Source organism: Penicillium subrubescens (assembly GCF_028828155.1).
Source record: "Penicillium subrubescens strain IBT 31985 chromosome Unknown utg000006l_segment0_segment0, whole genome shotgun sequence".
NCBI classification, from domain to species: Eukaryota; Fungi; Ascomycota; class Eurotiomycetes; order Eurotiales; family Aspergillaceae; genus Penicillium; species Penicillium subrubescens.
In genome coordinates, this window is record NW_026643156.1 from 2,515,619 (window position 1) to 2,542,285 (window position 26,667).

Genomic DNA, 26,667 nt, shown 5'->3' on the forward strand with positions numbered 1-26,667 from the left:
AGAGATGGTAAAAGAGATGGTAAAAAGACGAGGTAAATGGGGAAGGTAAAAAGAGAAGGAAAGACTTGTATAAGGATCACAGAAGCTCTATGCCTTTGACTTTGCCTTTGACTTTGTGAATCTCGCAGGTAGGAACTTTTGCTTGATACTCTCGAGATCCCAGCGCTTCACACGGAACAGGTAGTAAGTCAGCGTGGCGACAAAGATGTTGAAAGCGATAAAAGCCCAGACAATTCCAAAGTTGCGCCATCTATCAGAATAGTAGATCTCAGACTGCGCAATGTATTGGTCCGCCTTTTGAACTGGACAATAACTGCAATCAGAAGTGGCATTCCAATCGAGCAACTGACCACCTGCAAGCTTGACGTATTCACCAAGATATTGTCCACAGGTTTGACCAGACGGGGGGTCGAAAATAGAAAGTTCGGCTGAAGAGCAAACAACTTCACGGTTATGAACCTGGGTCGAGACCATAGCACCGACCCAGTATGTGAAGGGAGAAACGCGGTACATGAAAATCCAGAATCCAGGCAAAGCCGACGGAGGCTGCATCACACCGTTGAAAGTAAGTGACATGGCGAAAAGAAGGACAACAACTGCGCTGGCAGTTTCGGCGTCGGGAAGGGCGGCGATGACCATTTGACCGAATGTGCCGGCGTAGATGAAGAATTGGATGCAGAGAAGAAGAACGGTCACCTGGCTTACGGAGCTAGGGATGCCGACGACGGCGTAGAAGTAGCAGGCGTAGATGAGGATACCAGTGACAATCATGTAGGGGATCTCGACGATGACGTTGGCGATCAAGAAGGCCTTCCAGCTGTAAGCCTTTGAGGGTCGTTCACGAACTTCGTACAAAGAGCGTTGTGTCACGAAGAGAGGCATTAACTAGAAGAGGGTTAACAAGAGCTTTTAAAATGAGACAGTTACATAAGACATACCTGTTGAACAAGGGAAGTGAAAATTGTGCACAGCATGAAGACCGAGTAGATGATGGTCTGCATTCCCTGAAGTGATGCCTTCGCTTGGTAGAATGAGAAGCCAATGAAGAGACCCGCAGCGATACCAAGTCCCCATTTGGAGATGATGTATGAAGGCATGCGCCAGTACTGCTGGAACACTCGGTAGGTGACCTGATAGAGTTGGAACCAGAAAGGCATGGCAAATTCAGAGCGAGTAATAGCTGAGTCTTCAAACTCAGCTGCCCCCTGGCTTTGCTTCTCCTTGTGAATTCGATCGATCTCAGCCTGGACCATTTGACTTTCATTGCTCTGCTTCCACACATCGAACCAGTCTTCTCCCTGGGGGTTGGTGCGGGCGTTGACAACATCCAGCATGAATTCGGCGGGGTTTTCGCTATCACCACACTTGCGTGCGCCATGAGATTCGAAGTAGTCGAGGAGAGTTCGCGACTGTTCTCCAATAGGTCCGAAGTAAACTGTCTTGCCGCCTCGGGCCAAGAAAAGGAGCTGGTCAAACTGCTGGAAGAGGATAGCGCTAGGCTGGTGAATGGTACATAGAATAGCCTGTCCGTGCTCGGCGAGCTTGCGGAGGAATGAACAGATTGCCCAGGAACTCTGTGAGTCAAGACCACTAGAAAGTGCTGTTAGCAATATAGTTTTGGCGCAAAGGAGTTGATATCTCTTACCTGGTAGGTTCATCCAAGAACAGAAGAAGCTTGGGCTTGGCAGCCAGCTCGACACCGATTGTAAGCAACTTTCTTTGCTCGACATTCAGACCTTCACCAGGAACACCGACGATAGCCTCAGCAAAGGATTCCATGTTGAGCATTTTAATCACATCCTCGACATAGTCATGTTTCTCCTGGATCGAGACACTTGCAGGCTGGCGCAGAAGAGCACTGAAACGCAGAGACTCGCGCACGGTAGCAGTCTCGAGATGCAAGTCTTGCTGTTGCACATAGCCTGTCTTCCGCTGGAAGCTAGCATCGAGACCATTGCCATTGACAAACATATCACCAGTTACCACACCGACAGAAGTTCTGTGGGCCAACACGTCGAGAAGGGTTGTCTTTCCGGCTCCACTCACACCCATGAGAGCTGTGAGGGTACCTGGCTTGACCCATCCAGAAACATGGTCCAAAAGTCGACGGGGTTCTCCCTTGATTTCGATATCGTAGCTCACGTCGCGCCAAGTGAAGACATCTGTCTGAGGCTGAATGGCAGCCATTCCCTTGCCATCTGTATCGTCGGAGTTGTTGGATTGTCTCGCAGCCACTGTATCGGCGCTTTCAACATCGGATTCTGCCTTTTTGTGACCGCGGCGCATATTTGCCGGTTCATGGCCGCGGCGGAATACCAGAGCCTCTGCCGTGCTAGTTGTCGAAGAGTTCAGCTCACACGCAACAAAGTAAATGATCATAAAGCCGATGAGGAATGCGAAGAGAATGCCGAGGTTTCGCCACACGTGGCTATAGCTATACTCGTAGTTGACCTGGATGTATCGATCGCCACTGACGGTTGTTTCGCCTGCGCTAGAGCCAGAAGCAGAGCAAGCAAATGATTTGCCTGACAGGTCGGCGTAACTAGGTACGAATTGCGAGCAAGCGAAGTCTCTTCCGTGGAATTCGTTGGCAATCAGGATTTCGAATGCGTAGTAAATAGGGTTCAGATAATGGATCCATTCGAACCAGGGATGCATGGACGGAACGGGTAGCACGAAACCTGGTGAGAGATTAGCCGGATCGTTCTGCGAGGTGCATTTCGAGGTGCATTCGAGGGGCAAGGATAGTTAGCATTACCTGTATACACCACTAGTGCCAGAATCATGACACCTGCTAAACCCATAGCCTGGGACACAGTCTTCGTGACAGCGGCCAAAGTACGGAACACAGCACTCATCACGAATGTGATGAGAAAAGTAACCAAGAAGTAGAGGAAGAAGTTTCCTGGCTCGCGTCGCAAGCCAGCCATGAAGTAGAGAATGATGTTGAATACAACCGCCAAAGCAAATTTGACCGGTATATCCGCTACCACGCCTGCTATAGCCTCGGTAGCTGGGTGATAGAACGCGTAGGAGTTGTGTTTTTCAATGATCGGGCGTTGAGCGTAGAGACTGTTTATCTCACTCATCGCCGTAAGGGCGTTGAGCAAGACAGCAAAGAAGAGGGTCGCACCTTTGGACGCGAAACCAGAAGTGGTGTTGGGCGAATCGTAGAACACCGAGCCAATAATCAGAGCCATGATGATATTGCTGACAATAGTTGAAATAGTTGATGCAGCGTCATTCCAGAGACGTTGATAGGCTCGGACCGTATTGAGCTTGATTTGCATGGGGACGCTGATGATATAAGGTGACTTTGGTCGAGTATGATTTGCTTGCTTTCCACGCTTCTTCTCCTGGAATTCAATCGCGGCCTGCTGGTCGTCGCCGATCGGGTACTGCTCCTCATACGAAGCGATCTCACGTTGTAATTGTTGATAGTCGGCAGACTGGAGCCACACATTTTCGAAATCCTCAGGTGTGCGTGGGACACGGCCCTCCATACCGGGTTTTGCTTGACGTTCCTGGGGGTTGGTGATGGATGTTAAAAAATCTCCAGTAGTCTGCCGTGGTGGACAATCCCAGCCTTGCTCCTCGAAGTACGCTTTGGCTCTGGAGGCAGGGCCAAAGAAGACTTGTCTTCCTTCGCACAGGACGATAACCTTATCAAAGACATCGTAGATGCTTTGACTGGCTTGGTAGGCAGCGACGGCATGGGCAGAACCAGTGAGATCTGACGACAATCGGAGGCCCTGCACGAATTTCAATGCCGTAGCTGAGTCCAGTCCTCGTGTAGAATTGTCCCAAGCAGCCAAAGGAGAAGCAGCCAAAGCCATCTCGGCGATACTGACTCGCTTTCTCTCACCACCAGAGACGCCACGAATAAAATCATCACCAACTCGGGTGTTATAGGTATGACTCAATCCAAAAATCGCCATCATGACTTGGGCCATGTATTTGGCGAATTCCGAGCGTGACATGCCCTGGAATCGATGGGAAGGAGTACGAGTCGCAGCGGCAAATTCCAATGTTTGGCCGACCGTGAGATGAGGGAAATGCCGGTCAACCTGGGAGGGAAATGGTAAGCAATGTTATTAAACAGATGGGAAAAAGTGGCCATCGAGGGCTTACCTCTTGATTGTATACCAATTCACCCTTGAATTCCTTTATCATCCGCCCCTGAGTGATACCTGAGATGTTCATCAGTGGAAAAGAACTTGGTAGGTCTTGTTACTAGTCCCGTGGAAAGCAACTTGGAAGGTTTTTTGGAAAGGGATTGGAAGGTCTTGTTACAAGTCTCACCATTATAATGAATGACGCTCTCTTTATCAACATCCAAACCGTGAAGCTCTCCACATAGCGACTTGAGAAAGGTACTGCAGCCAGCACCAGGTCGCCCCAAAACAAGCATCAATTCGCCCTTCTTCAGAAGGCCGTTGAAGTCCTTGAGGATGCGCCTGCGAGGGGAGTGAGACTCCCGAATCATCTCGGGCAGTCGAAGTGGTGCAGTTAGCAGGCCCGAGACAGTATCCTGGAATTGGAGAGCTGCTCCTGATCCGTATACATTCAAGTTCTTGAAGACAATGCCCATGTTCTGGCCTGCGTTACCGTCGCGAGCGACATCATTTATGGCCGCCCTCAGCCATTTTGCAAGATCGAATTTCGGCGATTGGGGGTCCAGGGACTCATCGTGCTCGGCGACAGAGGCCAGGCGATGAGCGATGACGGATTGTCGGCGAGATTGTTGGGTTGCAATCCGAGTGAGGGTTTCGACTTCACTCTGTTCAATGAAATTGATGGGTTCGTATGTCGGCTGGTCATCTTCATGCAAAGATTTAACTTCGCTGGACGTGTCCGAAGACATGATGAAAAAAGAGTTGCTGGACTTCGGGCCAGATACCGAGAAATGAGTCTGAATTATCAGGAGAATATAGTTCTAGGTGGAATGCAAAAGACAATTAGGGAGGGGGCGTCATGGTATAAATAGCCAGGTACCATTTTTGTCCCTGGGCCCTACAAACGGCCCTATGGAATAAAAACTCTAAAATCAATGAACACAACGTGCCCCCGGATGGAGCTGAGATCATCTGCAAGACTACATCAACTCGGGCAAGGTTTCCAGTGTTTTCGGCCATGTTTATTGAAACAGTGGAGATCTCGGGGGCCGGAAAGAGATCTGACTCGGAAACTAGGCCAGCCGGCGCCCCGTTAAAAATCGGTAGAACTTCATGGATGCACGAATTGGTGAATGTCTATTGGCTTCGGATCCCCCGTAGCCGGCTGGTGGAGGCGCTTGCTATGTGTCGATCATCCCAGGTTTGCGTCCGGATTGAGGCGCATTCTCTTCCGCTGACTCAGCGGGATGTATAAGGTTCAGCCACGAACCATGTTCACAGGGCTTTGAAGATTGACTAGGAAATTAAAGATCATGACATGGGGCAATTAGACTCAATGAGGTCTATGTGGTCATGTTATGCTGACAATTGTTTAAATTAGTGAAAATTTGCGATACGTTCTTCGAAATAGCTCGATAACCTACCTTCTCCACTTCCTGGTGACCGCGGCTCTTGTTCGCTGCGAGAGATATACATATGATTTTGCGGCTGTGCAGGAACTAGCACTTCTGACTTTTTATCGACTGAGCAGGTGTTTCATATCTCTTTATAAAGGACCGAAAGCCAGGTGTGAAGGCTGACCGATTGTGCCGGTTGCGTAGTGGCGCCCCTGGATAAAGCGAATCACTTGCATACATACCCAAGATAGGTGGGCCAGATCTTGGTAATTCAATAGTACGGAGTAGTGACCAATATATTGCAGCCTAGTCGTATGTACATAACCTCGGATCTTAGGGGGGCCACAATTCATCATAACTATGAATTGCATGTGGAACTCAATCCTATTTCCCCCAGCCCGGCAAAGACGATTCCGCCGAAAATTCGTCCGGGCGATCCACCGGCCGGATCGGTATCTAACGGTCCGACCCCAGTTAAAAGATGATGTTGCCCATCGGGCTTCAGATCCCGATCGCCGATACACAAATCATGGATTTTCAGGGCCGCTAGGTATGTTTAAATCTTCGCACGCACAAGCCACACTTTATTCGTGGAAACTAAGCCTCAATGATGGGAACATGTAGATAGTTCCAACAAGTTGCGCTTAATAAGCGGCACCGGAGCCAGGAAAAGGCCTCAAACGGGGTGCGCGTCACATATCTAGTCAGTGAATCCTTCGTCGCACTCGATCGGCGCGGGATTGAGAAACAAATTATGCAGGGATATTTGTCCGCGTTCGACACGGACACCTTTGGCAGGATGGCAGTGCAACGCACGGGACTCGCATCAGCCATGATGCACTTAAGGAAGCTCCCTGTCCACTTCTGGACGAGGCTGTCAAGTCCATTTAGCTCCCCTATACCCGCAATTCTGCGATCATGTCCACATTCAGAGTCGTGATTGTTGGAGGAAGTATCGCTGGTTTAACGCTTGCAAATATTCTCGAGCGATACAAGATTGACTACATCGTTCTTGAGAAACATGCTACAATAGCACCTCAGCTCGGCGCGAGCATTGCGACGCTTCCCCACGGCGCGAGAATCCTGGACCAACTTGGTGTTTTCTCCCGAGTAGCAGAGATCTCCATGTCCGTTCATGAAGCCGAGAACATAGGCCCTGATGGGAGAATATTGGGTTCACCGGAGCCAATCGGTGATCTAATGGAAGAATTGTGAGTTATTCTGAAATGCCGGTACTGGAAGATTAAACTGACAGGACTTGTGCAGACTCGGTTATCACATGCACTTCTTGGATCGCCAGCAATTACTTCAAGTTCTTTTCGACAATATCCAGGATAAATCCAAGATACATACGAACAGCGAATGTGTCAAAATCGAAGCGCTGGAAGATGGTGTACGAGTTGCCCTCAAAGATGGTTCCATCATACGTGGAGACATACTGGTAGGCGCCGATGGAGTGCATAGCCGGATGAGAAACGAGATCTGGAGAATCGCCAGTTCTGAGACAGCAGATTACCCTGTCTCGGAGTTAAGTCGATGTAAGTGTATATGCCCGAATGCTCCGATTCCCGATGACTAATAACCAGACAGCCATAAAATGTCAATACCGATGCATGTTTGGCATATCAAAGCGCCCAGAGCGTATTCGGGACAATACATCTTTCAAATCCTTTCACAAGGGTCGCTCGTATCTGTCTTCCAGTGGCCAAGATGGGAAGTTTTATTGGTTTGTCTTTGTCAAAAATCCGGACATCACAATTCATACCACCATCCCTCGCTACACGGCTGAGGATGCGGAAAATCTGGCAGCTGAAATTGCAGACGATCCTTTTTGCCTTGATTTAACTTTCAAAGACATATACGCCAATCGAATGAGCTGCGTCCTCGTACCACTGGAGGAATTTGTGTTGAAAAGATGCTTCTATAAGCGAGCTATACTGATCGGGGACTCATTCCACAAGGTAGGACTGTAGGACATGTAATGTGACTTGCTAGGCACCGCTGACAATTCACCAGATGAATCCCCTCTTGGGCCAAGGAGGCAACTCGGCAATCGAATCAGCAGGCCTTATGGCCGATCTTTTGAAGGGCGTGCTCGACGTAAGTCCGCAACTAGACAATGCCGATTTCCAGCGAATATTTCAGAATTTTCAAGATGAAAGATGCCGTAGAACTACTGGCCTCATGGAAACAACCAAAAAGGTCCAACAGATGGAGATACTCGACACCCCGATCCTAGAATTTCTACAACTCAAAGTCTTCAGCCAGCTTGGCCAAGAGCATCTTGGTCCTCTGTTAGCAGCTACATCAAATTCGGCTCACACGTTGAAATACTTGCCGAAAGATTACAGGCGCGGGTTGGTACCGCTAGATGACGAAATCAAGATGAATCCTCATGACCGATCAATTATTGCCACTGCTCTATGGATGGGCTTGATGCTATCAATCGCGTTACTTGGCCCACTGCTTTCTCGATATTATGCCCTTGCGCCGAGTCTAGATCCCACTGTGTCTGCAGTCTCGCAGGGGTATCTCTTCGTCACTGCAATTTCAATTAGCGGACTCTGGACAGTCGAGTCGTATCGCCCAGGTTTTCTCTTGTCGCCTTCGTTTAGGTCAGTTACCCCCAAGCTTCTCTGGCGAAATTGAATTAACAAGATCAGCGCAATCCCATTCATCATTGCTTCTGCTGCATTTGGCTGGCAAATAGTCTTACCGATTTACTTCGCCCTCCACATTTATCTCAGCGAAGGTCGATCGTTCTATCACCCTTCTCCACGAGCTATCAATCCATGGGCTGCAAAGGCGCTCCCAATGGCTTTATTGGTTACTTGCACCCCCAGCGTACTCCAATTCTTGCTTTCTTCGAAGAGCGCTCAAGAACTTTTTATGTTTTCTGGATGGAATCGATATTTACTCCATATAGCTCTGCCAATAACGCTTCACGTTGGGAAGCTTTTCTACCAAAAAGGTAGCACGAAGCTGACCATCGGCCAATTGTTATACTCTACGAGAGATATGAAATATCTCACTCGGTTCTTTGGCATGATTCTGGTTCTTGCGACCACTGCCCACCTGGTTCTTTTCAGCAGACTAATACACCATTCCAAGTCCGCTCCCTTCAAGGTAATGACAGCACCGTCCTCAGAGCTGGTGCAACTCGCCTCGCTGATTATTTCTGTTCTTGCGTGGTGCTGTTTCATGATTTGGGATATGCGTCGAGTGAACTTGACAACGAGATCTCCGTTTGCGATGTTCTTCTATGGCTCCATTGGTTGTATCTTCATTGGCCCAGCTGCTGTGTTGGCTGGTTTATGGCAGTGGCGGGAGCGCGAGTTGGAAAATGGCAGGAAGAGAGTCTCGGAGAAGGAGCGCATCTGAGTAAGATATTAGGAAGTCACCTGAGGCAAGAGAGGGTTCAATGTCTTGAGGGCAGCAAACAAGACCTATGGTAAACGATCTAGCCTCCAGATAGGAAATGTAATGGGACATCAACATTTGAGATCAACAAAATTTTGATTTTTGGTATGGTCGATACTCGAGACTATTGCAGGTCGCTATTATAATGCATCAAGGATCACTTCCTCGGTGCGGAGTGGCCCCTTGACCAACCTGAGACCATGAGGTGATACTCTGCCAGCCATGGTCTATCCACTCGGTCAAATTGATGACAGCCTCTCAGAGATGTTCCTCCAGCAGGTCTACTGTGGATTTATATCTAGTAAACAGCATGGCTAGCTCCTTGCTCCGTAATCTCTCCGTCCTCAAGTTCGCGCGCGATACTGACTCCCGCACTAGCCCCGATCCGCGTAGCACCAGCCTTCACCATGCGCAGAGCATCCCTCGCATTGCGAATACCACCGCTCGCCTTAATTCCGATGTTGGGGTAGCCGGCCGCCTCAGCGGCAATTCGCATAGTCATGATATGATCCATAGTTGCGGGACCCTTATACCCAGTACTGGTCTTCACGTAGTCGACTCCAGCCATGCAGCTGATGATAGTTGCAGCAATGATCTGGTCCCTATCGAGCTCCGATGCCTCGATAATTGCTTTGAGGAGAACAGGCGCTGGCGCGGCTCTGCGTACCGCGAGAATGTCATTGTAGACGGCGGTGTATTCACCGTTCTTCAGCTTCGGGTAGTTGATGACCATATCCAGTTCCCTGGCCCCCTGAGCGACCGCTTCGAGTGCTTCTTTCACTTTGTCTTGTGTATCGTAGGTACCCTCATGGAACCCCACCACACAAGCTACCCCGACATTTGGCGTATTCTTCAGGTTAGTGGCAGCTTGGGCCACAAAATTGAGTCGGACGCAGACAGTCGCAAAGCCGTTTTCTCGAGCTTCCTGGCAAAGGACGTCGATTTGTTCTGGCTCGGTTGGCACTTTCAATAGGGTGTGGTCGATCATGGCCTGGATGTGGAGAGGGCATGCAGGCGGCGACAATGGCCTCTCAGGTCCACGCTCTTTCAACGATGAAATCGCCGCGGTCCACTCGGCATCGGTGGATGGAATGGACGACATGTTCGGCTTTGGCATGGCGAGTTTGTTTTCAAGACCTCCACACAGCCAGAGTGTTAAGGTGACATCCGCAACTCCACCTTGACTGAAGATGAGGGGTCCTCATCACGTGAGTTGGTAAGAGCCTCCTCGTCATGACGAGTTGTGAGTCCATTGATATATTGAGGATAAGCCAGGGGGTTTGGCGCGAAATAGGGATTTTGTGGCTGCCAAGGGAGTGGCGATTGTGTCTGGAGTTAGGTTTTACATAAATCGACAAATAAACAAAGTAAAAAAGGTACGGAAAGAGGCATCGAGGGTACTCTGTATGTGTCAGACATTTATCAAGCGCAAAAGTCAATTCAAGATATATTCAAAACAAGAAACGACACGTGAGATATAGCAAAACTATACCCAAAGATATTGAATTCAAAGAAGGAATTGGTGTATTCGCCTATATGTTCAATCGCGCGGGCCAACATCCTTTGCAGTCGCCGTGTGAATGAGGACTTTCACGGCGCCTTTTCCTGGCGAAACCCTCCTCGACTGCGTACGAGCCAGTACATTCGCCGTAGATTCAGTACAATCAGCGGCAGCTCTTGCACTCCGGCCCTCGGACATCGTCCACCCGGCCGATGCGCGGGCCGCCATCTCCCTCACCCCCACGACGAACATTAGAACTGGAGGAGCTGGTACGCGCGCCCCATTCAGATGAGTTGCGGTATGCGGTGTTTCGGTTGTGGATGTTGAACTGCGAACCCTGGGCGGAGGCTTGGGAGTCGAACTGTGGGTGGACTTGTGTCAGCACGTCGGAACATTCAAGGTTCAATGGAAAAAGGTGCCAGATATGCGATCCTAAAACATGTTGCACTCTGATGGATTCATACAGCAAAGAGGCTCACGAAGTAGAGTCCGAAGAAAAGGTAAACACTCTCAGTGAAGCGGTTGAGGCGAACGGTCAACGGGGGACTGTGCGGTTAGAGCGGGTCAGCAAGAGACTTCGAAGGAGTAACATCGGCTTCAGGCAAGGATGCGCACCTCGAGAGAGCCTGTCCGTTTCGAACGTAAACTGGTGGGGCCTTCCGCGACGACATGGTGGTGATGAGGATGGAAAGAAGAAGTGGAAGGTGATGAAAGATGATGAGGTGGAGTTATCGGGGGGGCTGCTGATAAGACGGTACACTCCACAGCCAGACGATCCGGCCACTTTCCCTTGAGCCGCAATTTTCCCCCTTCTCCGGCTAGTTACGAAGCAATCTTTTGCTTGAATGGAGTGCAATTTCAATTCTATTTACTCCAGATAAAAATCTAAATCAAGGTGAATTTTGGTTTCGCATTATCAAACCAATGCTCATTGCTCCGTTTCGATAGCCATTGGGGCTTTGGTCTCATCATTCGAAGAATTTTCCATTACGGTCATTATCGTACGGATAGTCGTGCTTCATATTTGGCTTAGTAGCCAGTGAGATACAGGATCAAAGGATTTGGGGAATATGGTACTACACTCCGACGATATAGCCAATTGAATCTTACGCAGAACGTTTAATGTAATCTTTTTTTTTGAATGGGGCCCAATTTCAATTCTGTAGTAGTGTAGATCAAGTTAGATTTTGGTCCTTCTACCGATCTCCGCCTTATTCGACTCCCAATTTCTCGGCATTGCATCGTCTCATTACTCCAATTTTGATATGAAATGTTAGCAGACAACGTATGTAAGAAGGGTTCAAGGTGAAGAAGCTTTGGGATTGCGTAATGAGAAGGGTGGGACTCGGACACATATAGTAGTGGGCTCTTGGAGCATTTCCAAGGCTAGGCGACGGACTCACTGCTCAGTGCTTCATACGGCTTTGAGACTTGGTCTTCAGCAGAATCTTTGTAAAAAAGATGGGAAAAGGATGGGAAAAGGATGGGAAATGGATGGGAAAAGGATGGGAAATGGATGGGAAAAGGATGGGAAATGGATGGGAAAAGGATGGGAAAGGGATGGGGGAAATATGGGGGAAATATGGGGAAAGCTTGGGAGAAAGGATGGGAGAAGAAAGTTCCGGACTGGAGGCGCTGTCATGGGGAGAACGAGATGTTTCCTGCACGAGTATCGTAGTCTCGACCAAGGACAAACGATGGGCGGAAATCTGCAAGCTCTAAGGGTGGTTGTTGCACCGTCTCAACGAAAGAGCCAAAGGGTGGGAGGACATACTCTCGCCTCGTCCAGTAGGTTGTCTGTCATTATGGGGTCCGCAAGTGCAGTTTCGGGAACTATGAAGAAGACAGTAGGATTGCGAGAAGGGGTGCGGTGGCCGATTGTAACCACCCTCCAAATTTCAGTAGCAGGAAACTGACTGAGCCACACAGCCATATAAAGCAGTCTGGAATATTGGCTACTAACGTGCGGAGGAAGATCTAGATAATTATATAGAGAGATATATAGAGATATGTCGAAAGAGATGTCGAGTTAGATGCAGATGGAGAACAACCAGAGATCATTTCGGGGCATTCCATTACCGTACAAAGCAGGCTGAATTGCCTATTAGGGATGTTGATGCCTAGTTGATGCCCAGTTCATAAGGTATGAAAGGCAGACGGTATACAAGCGCCACTTGCACGAGGGTAGCCACTGTCGGCCACCGCAAGAGGGGGAACAGATATACGGAGTGATGCGTTGAAAATCCAAGTTCTAGCCGACCACCAGCCTCAATTCAAAACTGAGGGACATATTTTGACAAAATCAAGACAGAATCAAAATTCTTCTTGAAGATCTTGACAAAAAAACCATCAATCTCAAACAGTGTCTACGTGCTCCATATGCTGATCCACGGGCTTGAAATCATCATGCTCGTCAATCTGCGTCCCCCGCAACTCAGCCTCAATATGCTTAATGCGCTCCTTTTCTTCGTGTGCGGCAGTATCTCCAAAGATGAGATCCATATCCTCGAGCGTCTGAGAAAGAGTGAGTTGGTAAGTATGCAATGTAGCTGAATGTAGATGGGTTGACTCGGATTTTTGCGTACCTTCCCGCGTGTCTCGGGAATACAGAAGAATGTGAACGCTAGAGCCAAGAGGCAAAAAGCAGCAAAGAAGATGTATGTTCCCCAAGTGATCGAGTCAAGCATGTCCGGAGTGACGAGGCCGATAATACTAATGCAATTGTATTAGAGTCAGGGCCGCGGGGTTTCGTGAAAAGGTTGCTTACAAGTTGCACATCCAGGTAGCCGAAGTTGTGATGGATATGGCCTTCGAACGAATTGAAAGGTTGAAGATCTCGGAAGGAAGGACCCAGCCAATGGGAGCTTGGAAATCGTCGTCAGATCAAGAGCCTTGCACAGGAAACGAGCACTTACCAAACGAGTAAGAGAAATTGATGTCGTAGATATAGATAAATGCTATTCCGGCCCAGCCAGCCGACTTATGGTCCATCAAGCTAGAGCCATAGCCTCCCAGAATACCACCTACGATAACTAGCGAGATGCAAGTGCCTGTTGCACCTGCCATGAGCAGAACGCGACGGCCAATCTTGTCAATGAACAAGAGCGCCGGGAGAGTGCTCAGGCAATTGACAATGCCATAGACGCCAGTCGCCAGGAGGGAGGTGGTGTTACCATCGAGGCCGAGCTGTCCAAAGATAGTTGGAGCGTAGTAGATCATAGCTGGCAAATGTTAGAGTTTGAGGTGCGATGCGTTTCAAGGATAACCTGACTCACCGTTGCAACCCATGAATTGCTGGAAGAACATGACACAGCATCCAATAGCCAGACGCTTAAACCGGGCCCAGGTGGTCAAGAACGACATATACTATCACTCATGTTAGTTCTGGATGAAGGAGCCACGAAAAGAGTAACAAAAAGGGCAACAAACCTGAGCAGCATGCAGCCTAAACCCTGACAAATTGGGGAAGTGTTCCCGCGCAAAGGTGTTCTCGAGCCTAATAGACGCGCGAATCTCGAGGTATTCATTTTGGAGGGCTGGGCTACTGCGATCTTGTCGGCGGAGTCTTGAGAGCGCGGTCAGAGACTCATCGTCACGTTCTTTCATCATGAGCCATCGTGGGGAATCCGGGAAGAACAGCATTCCAATTCCTAGTATGACCGCAGGAGCGATTTGAATCGCGAGTGGGAGTCTCCACGAGGCTTCTGACTGGCCAGTGCAGCCTCTAGCTGGCACATCCTGGTATGGGTCGAAGGCAGGTTTGGAAGCCGTGCCACCAGTGAAAGGAATGTTTGGCGCGCATCGGGATCCACCGATGTAGTTGGTACCGTAGTTAATCCAGTAACTGACCAAGATGCCAATTGTAATAGACACTTGGCACCTGATTAGCATGTTTCCGAATTGGGATATAGGTATGGGAACCGACACTGTTGTACAACTACTAACCCTCCGCGAATTTCTGGAATTGACACCTATAAACAGGTCAGTATGTCATCTCCAGTAGATCCGATGTCCACGTGAAGGCTGACCTCAGAGATGTACAAGGGAATGACCATAGTAAGCATCCCCACAGCTAATCCGGCAATTGCTCGGCCTGTAGGTTCAGGACATCAGTCGAGTTAATGTGCTCCTCAGGTGTAAAATACACTTACCGGTAAATAGCATTGGAATGTTGACCGCACCACACTGGATAGCAGATCCAATCACGAAAATCACCACCGCCACATTGATAGATAGCTTACGTCCGATACGATCAGCAACGGGTCCGTTGATCAAAGACCCAGCCCACGCAGCTGAACAATGGTCAGTCTTCTCATCTCGTGACATGATCATTCCGACAACAAGGAAACATACCCAGCAGCAGAGTTGACACAAACCATCCCTTGAACCCGCTATCCGAGAAGACGCGAGGGAAGCGAGCACCAAAGGACTCCATTGTGATCACTCCACTAATCACACCCTGGTCATATCCGAACAACAGACCACCAAGGGTCGAGAACTGTCTCTTGTGTCAGTGAGGAGCCCGAAATCCAGGCACGTGTTTTGACTTACTGAAGCCACTCCACAGAGGTAAGGATTCTGCATCACCAAGCCAAATGCGCCTTTTGGCGCAGCATCTATGATAGAACCCATGTTTTCGACAAGATCAAGAATTCCGTTGATCTTTTGAAGCTTAGGTAGTACCTTGGCAAGCAGAACTTTGGGGTATTTGGTACCTTTTTATACTTATCCCTGGAATTCATGCAGATCTCAAGCAGAGAGGTTGGAGTCGGCCGCGATGCCGACAGGACTACACTGCTCCGTTCTACCGTGTCTCACTTCATAGTTTTGAGATCTCAGGGCCATCGACGCGACTCGGAGTCTGTATTTTGCGGAGAGCTTTCCTCCGATGTGCCATGCCCAACTTCATAGCTTTATGGTCTCATGTCCTTGACTCCTTTCAGACCATGACCATCAACACGACTTGGAGTCAGTATGTGGCGGAGATGTCTGCTCCGGCCAACCATGACGACACAAAAACCGGGGAAGGAATGATCGGGGGTCGATCATTCGCTGAATAGGCCGGGTTGGAATTTAAGGTGAAGCCGATGCGGGGAAGATACTTGTGGCAAGGCCCGTGCCCATTGATCTCCTCTCCAGATATCCCCCTCAAACAGGAAGGCGACGGCTGTGCCATGGGCTGTTGCACGGGTGTCGTACAAGCAGGCCGTAAACCTGAGCCGGGATTGCGCCACCCATCCCCTACTGTGTCCAGATCGGTGTGATGGAAAAGAGTACCGCAAAAGGCTTGAAACTTAACAACACCACCCCCGGCCTAGGATCGATAGGCTCGGGACGCCACCGAGATTGTGGAGCGGGTACCTCCTTGAATCCTGTGGGGGCCTCGAATGTCATGGGGAAGTGGGCACTACCAGCCCCGTTGGGTCGCATGCAGTCGAGAATATTCAGAGTTGAGCTCCATGATCAGGCTCCTGCTAGAACGGTCAGCGGCCTTCTTGAATATCATGCGATCCAGGCTCTTTTACAACGCATGCAAAGTTGAGTGGGTAGGATGGGTAGGACCACCTGTCAGTTCACTATGCAGGAGCGTTCAACTGAACGGGCGGAGGATGGAAAGACGGCGGTCGGGACCAACATGCAAATATGTGGGCTGACCATATTGAACCAGCTCATTTGTATGACTTGGGAAGACTTTTCAAGTACCACAGCCACCCATTTGAGTCCAGAGTTTACGTCTCTGTGTGCACAAAGTCTCCATGATCACACCGCTAGGTCGTACGACAATTGGTTGCTTGTACTGCGCTCAATTGCGCTAATTACTCGATAGTCCACTTTCAGTCTATGGATAAATATATGGTTATGATGTATTTCCAAGGGTTCTGTGTCTGATAAGAACCAGCAAACCGTGGCCTGGGTAGAGACCAAATAATTGGGTTAAGAGAATATGGGCTAATCATTATCGTGACTGCCACAAAATCATTCCGACGTCCTGCCTTCCGGCAAGTTTCAACGCCAAAGACCTCATTCGAGTCAACTGCTTCCACTTGCCATTCCATTCTCGATTCCCTCGTTTACACTACCAAACACTTCCAACTACAATCCAGATCCTAACATTATTTACCGATCTCCAATTGTTCGATTTCGAGATCTGACAGCACCATGGTATCCGAACCTCTCCGTATCGGCGTCCTCCTTGTCAATTGCGTTCAATTGCTAGACCTCGCTGCCTTAGACCTGCTTTACATGGCTAGTCCCGAATGGCTCGAAGAAATCGGAATGCCAAAGCACCTTGCCGATCTAGGTCGTCCATGCGAAATCCACTATATCACTCGCGATGGCCCGGATAAAATGGCCTCCGTCACATCGGACCTTTCCATCCGCGTCAACAGCACGACGAAGGACTCGGCCGTCGCACCCGGCAATTTGGACATTCTCTTCTTACCGGGCCCCTCTCCGCGGGTAATGCCGCCGGCAGAAGATTATCTAGAGTTCGTTCGGAAGCACAATGTGGTTGAAACGACGATCATGACTATCTGCACTGGAGCACTGGTCGCTGCACACGCGGGCATTACCAAGGGCAAAGTGGGCACATCACCTCGGTTCCTAATTCCATATATGAAGAAGACCTTTCCGGATACCAAATTATGGGATCATACACTGCGGGTGACACGCGACGGAAACCTTTGGATGTGTGGTATGTATTGACTAGGATGAACTCTTTGTTCTGTTCTCGCTGACTCTTAGATGAAGGTGGTATTACCAATGGTCATGACTTGGTGGCCGAGTATCTTCGGGAGAATTATCCTGCCCCGCTGGTCAACACAGTCCTCGGTGCTGCAGATGTTGCCCAGCGTCCTCTTCAATACCAGACTACGGCAACTCGCGACTCGGCCTTCTTCATGTGGCAGATCATCAGGGCAATCCCCAGTTCGATTATGCGAATGCTTACCGCTCATTAAAACTGTTGTCTCCAAAATCCGGAAGGAGTTGTTGGATGCTGTGAGATCCTTGGTTGGAAAAGTGACACAGATGAATTATCTTGTTTTATTAGACGTTTGAGCAGCAAGAATCCTTGTAAGCAGTGCACTGGGTCGAACTGATACCATGCTGTCAAGTATCCTTTTGCTCCGTGAGCATCCTTTCTCTCCGTCTTGGCCTCTGAGGTGGCTGTCAGAGTAATTAATCATCGTATCGAGCATTTTGGTCAAGCAATCATCTCTCACAGAAAGTGGCCCTATTGGTCTTGGCATTCGCCTCCGGGTCCCAGATGGAGCTCCGGAAAGCTTTTGGTAATGTAACCCCTTCCGTGAGGGTATGGTGTTCATCGCTCAGGGTTCCAGGCTCCTTGATTCCTTGATGTCATCGAAGCGCGGCTGTTGTAGCTCTGTGAGCCTGATAGTGATTCAAATTAATTGCTTGGCAATGATCATAGGAAGGGAAGATTCCAAAATGAGTCTATATTTGTGGAAGGATTTTGGGTCTTTGCACCTCGGTCTAGGGATAGCACAGGGGCGCATTGTTCTTTTCGCTTAACTGCGGTCTTCCCTCCATTCAGCCATGAAATGCCTAGGACCCTGAAGCCAAACTATTTCTGGTAAGGCCAGGCTTGGCTGTTCAGGCACAACATAAAGATTGTGGCAAGCTCATGGCTTCGGATACCTTCTCCGCTTATATGAGGCTGCATGTGGAGTCGAGTGCCAAAACTTAACCTTCTCGGCGCTCCCAATCGCACAATACGACCTGATCGGGCGAAGGGTGCCTGACTATATTCGGACTCAACTAATGGGGAACGAGGGAGGTTATTCCAGAATAGCCTTGCTTGACGCCCACGTTTTGATTGTATTTCTAATCCTGTTCGCTGAGACTTGGTGGCTGTCGACGTTTTCTGGTTCACCCCGCGAAATACGAGGTATAGCCACTGGAGAAATCCAGGAACCATTCACAATGATGCGAACACGAGCGAAAATAAGACACAAATTTAACTTTAAGCTTTCTCGGGGATTTACCCCTTCCAGAGTCAGGAACAGGCCCGATGAGTATATATGGTGGGCAGAAGATGCTCCCTCTCTGACCTGATTCTTGATCGCCATTCACTCTCGTTCACTTTCGATCTTTTCAAAGACCGTCCATTCGTTCAGATTATATCTGTCCTCAGTCACTCTTTTATAACAATCCATCAAGATGTACAAGCTTGCAACCATCCTCCTCCTCGCCCCCGCCGCTCTGGCCGGCCTGGTCTCTCCTCTCCAGGAGCGTCAAGCCTCCTGCGAGTCTCCTCGCACTCTCTGTGGCGATACTTGCATCGGTCCCCTCGACATCTGCTGCCCTGCCGCACCCAACGGTCAGGTCATCGCCTGCGGTAGCACCGACAACTGCTGGATCAACCCGGACAACTCCCCCGGCTGCTGTCCTCTGTTCACGACCTGCGCTGGTCAGAAGGCTGGCTCCGGCGTGTTCCCAACTCTTCCCAGCAACACTGTTACCACCGCTTCTTCCACTCCGACTCCTGTCGCCCCGGAACCTACTATCAGCATCCCTCCTCCTCAGCAGACCGCCACTGCCAGCAGCTCCTCCATTGTCACCATCTCCACCGTGAAGAGCGTCACTGTTCCCTGCTCCGCTCGCCCTAGCAGCACCAAGCCCGGCAAGACCTCGACTCCTTACGTTTCGTCTTCGACTGCCGTTCCTACTGGCTCTGGCTCCGGCTCCGGTCATGGCTCTGGCTCTGGCTCTGGCTCGGCCTCTCCTTCGGCTTCCCCTCTGTTCAACGGTGCTTCTTCTAGCAGCATCTCCGTTGGCGGAATCCTGGGCGCCATGGTTCTGGGCCTCTTCTTGTAAGATGCCTCCGGCCAGCATGGTGATTCTGTGATATGATATTCCAAGAGCAAAGGTGTCTCCTGATTTGCGATTACTATTATAATTCGTATTCATAGAATATACTTATACAATATCTTTTCTATCCTAATTGACGATAAGAATTCTACCGTGAATTTTCTTGTGCTTCATAGAATCGTTGCCAGATCGCGGTTTGGCATTATATGCATCGCCACCTGTGGCTCAGTCTATCTGGTGAATATTTAGTTTTAGGTTTAGTATCTCTCTGTTTACCAGAGCGTTGTTCGAGCACCTCCTGGCTTTTCTACAGACAGTGTCACCGTACTTGCTCATAGGTAAAGGTTGGTACCAAGATGATCCTCGTCTTATCTGTAACAAAGCTGCCCTCTTGCAGAACATGCTGCACATAAGAGGAGCCTAGAAAGATAGCGGTGTGCACGGTATTCATGAGCGAAATTCGTGACCAGTAGAGTCAAGGTTAGTGTACTACCAATGAGCGGGATTCGTCGAAATTCGGACCACCGCGGTTACACTAGCTAGAGGAGGACAGGATTTGAAGTGACCCACCGAAGTTGGACCCTTTTTACCCACTTATGTCCAAAGACACAAGACTAATTGGTTTGCTTCATCAAAGAAATTTGCCAAGATTGTACAAGCCTCCGGCATGTGATGGCTCTCATTGGACGCCCCATATGTAGACTTTCTCTAGTCTCGTATTTCCGACCGTGGCGGTGGTCGATCTCGATCTCAACTGGAGGACCCCTAATTCGATTTAATTCTGTTGCCTCGTCGATCTTTTTAGCCTCATCTTCAAGGTCACTTACATAACAGCCAGACCTTCCTCCTGAATTCATGTGCCTCTGAAGACCTCCACTCGCAGCAGGTGGATGTGCTGAGAGTTTTCCAGACACGATGGCGTGGTGGGATGTGACTATTCCGAGCGGTCTCATCAAACTGCTCATCATTGCCAACTGTGCTCTGCTCACGTCCGTCACCGCGGAGCTTAATGTCGTCTCGTTACCTCTTCACAGAAACCAACGTCGCTCGATCGTTAAACGCGATCATGGAAGTGCCTCGTTGGAGAACGACTACGTTGACGGATTGTTCTGGGTGAATGCCACCGTGGGAACACCGGGGCAACTGGTTCAACTTCAAATCGACACTGGAAGCAGTGATATCTGGATGTTTGGTGCAACCTCATGCGCCGAATCTTCCACGTCGTGCCTTGGTGGCTTTTGTGAGTAACAGAAACTCCATCTTTCTACTTCCGCGTGTATCCCATTTGACTTTCGAGGATTAGCGCTGACTCGGAGCTCTTACAGATGACAGCTCGAAATCAAGCTCCGGTCAGATCATTGAACGTGATGGATTCAGCATTTCTTACGTTGATAACTCCGGAGCGATGGGGGATTATGTCTCGGATACTTTTGCGATCGGCGATATCACCATCAAGGATATGACTCTCGCGGTTGCTACCGAGGTACAAGACGCTTCTTCTGGCGTGATGGGTATCGGCTTCGCTTCAGGCGAGTCGATAGTGAGCGACGGCGGCAAGCCCTACAAAAATCTCGTTGAGATGATGGTGTCACAAGGTCTCATCAACTCTCGTACATACAGTTTGTGGCTCAATGATGTTGGTAAGTCAGTTAATTAAGGTCATTTACGACATAATAGCTCCAGGCATAGCTAACCTGTCGACTCCAGGTTCTGAGACCGGAAGTATCTTGTTTGGCGGTTATGACAAGGGTAAATTCAAGGGTGACCTGATTGCGATGCCAATCCAACCAGACGCGCAATCCGGTCAAATCACATCCATGACCGTGGCTTGGACATCACTAGCCATTACGGACCCCACCCAAGGCACTCAGACCCTTACCTCGAAAAACTTTGCGCTGGCAACCGTTCTCGATTCAGGAACCACTCTCACATACGTTCCACCCGATCTGTACAACCAAGTCGCCTCATTCGCCAACGTCATGGCATACGAAGGCATGGAATCCGGTCTTGTCGAGTGCGAAGCTATGGCGCAATACAAGGGCACTCTAGACTTTGGTTTTGTCGGCTCTGGCGGACCAGTCATCTCAGTGCCGTTCTCAGAGCTATGCTTCCCATACACTGATGATATCGGGCACCCTCTGTCTTTTGACAACGGCGCCACAGCGTGCTACTTTGGACTTGCACCCACCCAGGATAACACGCAGATTCTCTTTGGCGACACATTCCTTCGCTCAGCGTACGTGGTGTATGATCTAGACCGGAAGGAGATCGCTATTGCCCCGACGGATTTCAACAGCGATGTCACTAACATCGTGGAGATTGGAGGATCGGGATCATCAGCTACACCAACTTGGCGTGTGGCGAGCTCGGTCACTGTCGTGCAGACGGCGACAGGTCGACCGGAAGAGCCAGGTTACTTCGCCTCGGTGACATTGACGGGGCACATTTCTTACACGCACACGGGGACTGGGTTTCACATTCCCACTGCCTCTCTATCAGGTCTGTCACCAAAATCATCAGAGGGTGTTGCCACGCTGGCTGTTTGCCCTGGGATCTTAGCCAATATTGTCATCTGTGCTGTCTCTGCATTGGGAGGGGCAGCGTTCATTTTTGCCCGATAGGTTATTAGACATCTGAACAAATTTAATGAATAACATCTTTTCCTACCCATATTTCAAGAGCCAGTGTCAATAAATTGTACGATGATCTGAATTTAGAATCATTCAAAATAGAGTAGGCAATATAGGCTATCGACACCTCAAGTCATAATTGGAGAGATACGGATCAAATAGCCTCCCACTCACCAGCATGAGATGGCCCGAAATGGCATAAAGCTGCGAGATTTCGTATTTTTGTATTTTTTAAATGATAAGCTACCCGCCAAGGATCGTATTTTTCTTAGGCGGTTCCGAAAGCTGGTGTCAGAAAGGTTAATTAGGCTGTAGTTGGCGCCAGGTACAAACTTAGTCGGGCCAACCACGAACGGCCTGACGCTCTGCTGTAGCTACGTATTCTCGCGTGTTCCGAGGGACATTTCATACAAGCAAAATCATCTCCTTGATTCGTGTGCTATGGCCTATCAGTCCTTGTCCTCATTTGAAGAAATCCATTGGAGATTACTCGGACAGAAAACATAGTCTGATTGCCAGTTTGATCCCCTCTTCTGCACCCGATATGCGGCTTTTTAAGACGTGAGAAAATAATAGAATTAATAATTGACAAGTAATAAAGTGAGAACGTAAGAGATTGTGCGTAAAAATAATTTGCTTCCAACGCCCCAGGCCTGATCTCATCAGCCCCAAGATAGACTGAGAGAGAACGATCATAACAACTCTCCTCCCACAATAGGATAGAACATGGTAAAATTGATGGGAACGACGCCACTCTTTCTCGGGGTAGCATATCTCGGTTTCCCCCTTTCATTCCGAATTGATTTTGTGGCGGCTTGTCTCCAGGTGTCGTTCGAAGGTAGAAGGAATGTAAAGCATGGCAATGTCATGCAAGTCAAAAGAGTAAACTCAATGACAGCTACTTTAACGGCGGCGCTGCACGCAATAGACAATCAAGAGAACCCAGCCAATAAATTTGGATAGACCACCGAGGACAAGCATGGCAATGCCACCATTGTACTGGCCAATATTGCCCGCGAAGCAGGAGTAGTCGTAGGTATAGTCGCCATAGTACAGTGCCGAGGTACAGGTCTTATATCCAGCAGAGAGGTAGGACCCGATCAGGGCACCACCGATGATGAAGAGGATAACAGCAGAAATAAAGAAGCCAATGGGCCACCACTTCGAGATAGTCTTGCGGGGGGCGCTGTAGGGTGCACTGTATTGATCCATTTTTGATGTGTGATGTGTGGTTGAACCCCAACAGTAAATGAGTGAACGAATGAATGTGGGTGAGAAAGAAATGAAAATGAAAGACTCTTGAGCGATCAAAATTCGTGAAAAGATGGAGGGGATCCCTAAATACTCTTTGAGGCTCGTAAGTTTTGTGCGCTAAAAGAGGAAGAGGCGAAAATACGAGGTCGCTAGTCGGATAGCTCATCGATCAGGGAGGCCAGTCCCCATCAACACGAACTTGGCGTTAAGGGTCCGTAATTTTAATTTTAAATGAAACATGGCAGCCAGCAAGCTTAAAATGTGGACTTAGTTTAAAGAACAACTCACGAGCTAGCTCTATGTAAAAGAGCCAAGATTCCTGGCGGGCTGCTTCACAAAAAGAATCTATGCGTGTTATTGAGCGATCTCACTATTCAGTCCAGTTAGGTTCCGACATCAATTGGGTAAATCATTTAATTGATTTAAAATTCTGGCCAGGCCGGGTGAGCGAATAGAAGCGACTAATTGATAGTTGTCAAGATATTCGATCCGCTGTCATGTTCGAAGCGGTTCCATTATCGGTCGATACCGAACTACATTATGAACACTATCACATGCGTATGCTCACAATAGCTAGGTCATATTTGGTTGGCTTTGATCTGTCAATTCCTTTGCAAAGATTTTTCATATTCCATTGTGACTTACCCGAGTAGGGTGGGTGGGAAACGACTGCGTGTATACCAATGACCTGCCACGGAGGTGATGTGCAAACCTAAGATAATCAATCTCCTCGACGATTTATCTGCAGGAACTCTTTTCCGAAGTCATGGTCCCCTTACCACTAACTGTCTGTATTTTGAAAGATGGTTAAGCTCATCATCATGTTATGGAAGAATATAGGCATTGCCAAGGGCTTTCAAGCTATGCTTACCCGCACACTAGGTATTTGCTTTAGGACTCAAGTAGTGCGCACTCAATGTCGACTTAGAAGCGGAACTTTCCTTTCAAATCTTCAATGACAAAGGTTCTGTTTGCTCCTCGATCATGCATGTTGTATTACATACTTAAGTGTCTCCTACTACTACATCCTTCATTATCCAACTCTCGCAATACATTCGTTTCCAACGCCTTCGTCTTCACTTGACTACCCCTTCATCAACACAATGGAATGTTTCCTTCGAAGTTTCCTCGAAAACCCCCATTGAAACTCTACGAGCGGCGTCGCCAGTTTCGCGAGTCTGACTTCCTGGACAGAGAAATGAGCCTGACAGAATATATCGTCAGAACCGATCCCCTCTGGTCTACCACTCTGATTGACTGCCCCATCGTCCAGTAGAGATCAACTGTCCAGATTTCAATCAGGAGATGATTCGCATCGTCCCCGAATTACGTTCCACGCTGAGATCCCACGGGCTCCCAGACACGCTTAGGAAGTCCGCACACCTGATAACTCAGCTCGCCGACCCCCGAGATCCTGACCAGATTAGAAGTGCTCCTCAGAAACTTGTCCGTGTACATCTGGATGATTACTGTTACCTCCCTGCTCAGCTTGATGCGGCTAGAGATGCTCTTCGGGGTATGCTTCGACGTCTTGGTCACGCAGATGTTCACGTTGACATCATTTTTGGGTCAAATGTTGCCAATGTCGATATCACCGATGATCAAAGTTTCGATGTCCAGAAGGTGCAGTTGGGGATTCGTTTGGCGGATGCGAAGGTCACTGAGGTTCTTGAGCGGTTTCTTCCCGGTAAGCAGGTGGATCTGTTGCCATACATTACTCGTCAGTACGGACTGGATGTTCCCGCCGTTGTCGTTGCCGTTGGGCCCTTGTGTCGTACCAATTGGCTTAGGTTGAGGCGACTCATTCTGGCAGAGGTGAGGAGATACACTAAAATGTTCTTGGAGGTTGAATTCCACCCCGTCTATCAGGAGGATCAGGTGAAGCAGGAGGATTGATTCTGTTCTTTGCGAGCTATCTACGAAACGGTGGTTCTTATTGGCAATTTCTGACAGTGCTATTCTTTCTGAATTGAATGTCTTCTGAGAACCTACAAGCTTTTTTAATACCTGTAGGCGTAGGAAAAGGGTATTAAATCTCTAATTTCCAATAGCCAAATTATTCCAACCAAACACTAATAGCCTCCCGCAAAGCATCCTGAAGCCACACCTCCTCAAGCCGAACCGGCCCATCAAACCCATGCTCCCCATCCCTCACAGTTAAAGTAACACCCCCCTCCTCACCTGATCGGGCCTTAAGAACCTCATTAGCCCGCTTCACGAACAACTCAACTTCCTCCAACGGCACAACACTATCCTGACGCCCATGAAGCACCGCAATTCCACCCCTCGGGATCTTAAAACCAGGACTCTCCAATCGAGCCATTGGATACAACACTTCCGGCGTAACACCCTCAGCACCACGCTGATAATACTTCGAGACATATCCATGCTGGATAGCACCAAGCATGAAAGTCAAACTCTCCTGCGAAGTAATAGATGACTTGGAAGTGCCCAGCACCGCAGCCTTGAAGTTCTCCTCAACCATCGATTCAGGGAAATTAACTCCGAATGGTGGGTTAGCCCGGGTCTTGGTGAATGAATCTGCATCCAAAGCTACGCAGGGATATGCTGATGAGGCAGCGCGGATTTCCTCGGCGTGTGCGAGGGTCAGGTACAGACTGAGCAGGCCGCCGGCGGATTCACCGGTGACGAAAATACGGTCGAGATCGAGCTTTGTGGGTGTTTTGTGGTTGGACAGGAGAGTGGTGAGAGCTGGGGAGCGCAGCCATGTCCAGAAATCGTCTAGGTCGGTGTAGATATTGGCGCTGGTTGCTTCTGGTAGGAGGCGGTAGTTGGGACTGATAATAATGGCGTTCTTTTGGAGGGCGAGGTCGGAGACCCAGTGTGGCCACCAGTCCATGTATAGGGAGTCGCCCATCATCTGAGATGAGTTAGTATGGCTTTTATAATGGGAGGTGAATGAAGAGAGATGAATTGACTTACCAGGCCACCGCCATGAACACGGACAATTAATGGTCTTGCGCCAACGTAATCGGTTTGCGGAATCAAGATATCAGTCCTAATACCATGGTCGCCGATGGACTTATAGTTGGTTTGAATAACATCGAAGCCATTGAGCTTCGGGTCCGAGGGAATCGCCATTGTGGAGGAGAGGATTGAGTATTGAAACGCTTGTTACAATATTGAAAGTGATGTTCTTGTTTTCCCTTTGCTGTGTTATCTGCACATTATATAGTCCTCCTCTCCTGGAGTCTCGGACACCTTGGCCCCCAAAGCCTTGCTGTCACCACTGTAAGCGAGCACTCATAGTTCCAAGAGCGCCACCAGTCACGAATTGCCGTTGATCAGCCACCGCGGCATTAATAATTAAGTGCCCGGTCAACGAGCGTAAGCCCGATCTCGGATAATTTCAGGATATTATCGACCATAAGGCTCGCAATGTTTCCCTCTAATCAACAATGGCCTTGAAAAGGTATACGTAATATATCTCCCCGAACTAACTTCATCAAGGCTCACTCTCAAGCCTCAAGAAGCCATCTCGGTCGAAGAATCTAAAT

The 26,667-nt window shown here is 49.1% G+C and overlaps 11 protein-coding genes across 11 annotated transcripts; 5 read left to right on the top strand and 6 right to left on the bottom strand.

Annotated features, from left to right (window-relative positions):
• Positions 1–87: 87 nt before the first annotated feature.
• Positions 88–4,864, bottom strand: N7473_009414 (putative ABC multidrug transporter; the record flags this gene model as incomplete). The annotated part of the gene is made up of 6 exons (XM_057155353.1): positions 88–885; positions 939–1,590; positions 1,646–2,681; positions 2,759–4,067; positions 4,132–4,190; positions 4,303–4,864. The coding sequence occupies 6 exons, from the start codon at positions 4,862–4,864 to the stop codon at positions 88–90; spliced, it is 4,416 nt and encodes a 1,471-aa protein (XP_057006483.1).
• A 1,566-nt stretch (positions 4,865–6,430) lies between these two features.
• On the top strand, positions 6,431–8,893 carry N7473_009415 (FAD-dependent oxidoreductase; the record flags this gene model as incomplete). The annotated part of the gene is made up of 5 exons (XM_057155354.1): positions 6,431–6,723; positions 6,779–7,050; positions 7,103–7,473; positions 7,529–8,127; positions 8,176–8,893. The coding sequence occupies 5 exons, from the start codon at positions 6,431–6,433 to the stop codon at positions 8,891–8,893; spliced, it is 2,253 nt and encodes a 750-aa protein (XP_057006484.1).
• A 337-nt stretch (positions 8,894–9,230) lies between these two features.
• Positions 9,231–10,049, bottom strand: N7473_009416 (2-deoxyribose-5-phosphate aldolase; the record flags this gene model as incomplete). Its single annotated transcript, XM_057155355.1, has 1 exon — positions 9,231–10,049. The coding sequence occupies one exon, from the start codon at positions 10,047–10,049 to the stop codon at positions 9,231–9,233; it is 819 nt and encodes a 272-aa protein (XP_057006485.1).
• Positions 10,050–10,596: 547 nt separating this feature from the next.
• On the bottom strand, positions 10,597–11,104 carry N7473_009417 (uncharacterized protein; the record flags this gene model as incomplete). Its single annotated transcript, XM_057155356.1, has 3 exons — positions 10,597–10,794; positions 10,898–10,979; positions 11,049–11,104. The coding sequence occupies 3 exons, from the start codon at positions 11,102–11,104 to the stop codon at positions 10,597–10,599; spliced, it is 336 nt and encodes a 111-aa protein (XP_057006486.1).
• Positions 11,105–12,788: 1,684 nt separating this feature from the next.
• On the bottom strand, positions 12,789–15,065 carry N7473_009418 (sugar porter family MFS transporter; the record flags this gene model as incomplete). Its single annotated transcript, XM_057155357.1, has 11 exons — positions 12,789–12,947; positions 13,019–13,145; positions 13,201–13,297; positions 13,349–13,654; positions 13,709–13,799; positions 13,863–14,305; positions 14,359–14,404; positions 14,462–14,526; positions 14,585–14,725; positions 14,787–14,931; positions 14,985–15,065. 11 exons carry the CDS (start codon positions 15,063–15,065, stop codon positions 12,789–12,791), a joined length of 1,701 nt encoding a protein of 566 aa, XP_057006487.1.
• Positions 15,066–16,592: 1,527 nt separating this feature from the next.
• N7473_009419 (uncharacterized protein) lies at positions 16,593–17,392 on the top strand (the record flags this gene model as incomplete). Its single annotated transcript, XM_057155358.1, has 2 exons — positions 16,593–17,127; positions 17,184–17,392. The coding sequence occupies 2 exons, from the start codon at positions 16,593–16,595 to the stop codon at positions 17,390–17,392; spliced, it is 744 nt and encodes a 247-aa protein (XP_057006488.1).
• Positions 17,393–18,614: 1,222 nt separating this feature from the next.
• Positions 18,615–19,271, top strand: N7473_009420 (uncharacterized protein; the record flags this gene model as incomplete). Its single annotated transcript, XM_057155359.1, has 1 exon — positions 18,615–19,271. The coding sequence occupies one exon, from the start codon at positions 18,615–18,617 to the stop codon at positions 19,269–19,271; it is 657 nt and encodes a 218-aa protein (XP_057006489.1).
• Positions 19,272–20,180: 909 nt separating this feature from the next.
• On the top strand, positions 20,181–21,886 carry N7473_009421 (pepsin-like aspartic protease; the record flags this gene model as incomplete). The annotated part of the gene is made up of 3 exons (XM_057155360.1): positions 20,181–20,505; positions 20,591–20,905; positions 20,973–21,886. The coding sequence occupies 3 exons, from the start codon at positions 20,181–20,183 to the stop codon at positions 21,884–21,886; spliced, it is 1,554 nt and encodes a 517-aa protein (XP_057006490.1).
• A 912-nt stretch (positions 21,887–22,798) lies between these two features.
• N7473_009422 (uncharacterized protein) lies at positions 22,799–23,107 on the bottom strand (the record flags this gene model as incomplete). Its single annotated transcript, XM_057155361.1, has 1 exon — positions 22,799–23,107. One exon carries the CDS (start codon positions 23,105–23,107, stop codon positions 22,799–22,801), a length of 309 nt encoding a protein of 102 aa, XP_057006491.1.
• Positions 23,108–24,454: 1,347 nt separating this feature from the next.
• Positions 24,455–25,045, top strand: N7473_009423 (uncharacterized protein; the record flags this gene model as incomplete). Its single annotated transcript, XM_057155362.1, has 1 exon — positions 24,455–25,045. One exon carries the CDS (start codon positions 24,455–24,457, stop codon positions 25,043–25,045), a length of 591 nt encoding a protein of 196 aa, XP_057006492.1.
• A 160-nt stretch (positions 25,046–25,205) lies between these two features.
• Positions 25,206–26,251, bottom strand: N7473_009424 (uncharacterized protein; the record flags this gene model as incomplete). Its single annotated transcript, XM_057155363.1, has 2 exons — positions 25,206–26,030; positions 26,093–26,251. 2 exons carry the CDS (start codon positions 26,249–26,251, stop codon positions 25,206–25,208), a joined length of 984 nt encoding a protein of 327 aa, XP_057006493.1.
• Between the last annotated feature and the right edge of the window lie 416 nt (positions 26,252–26,667).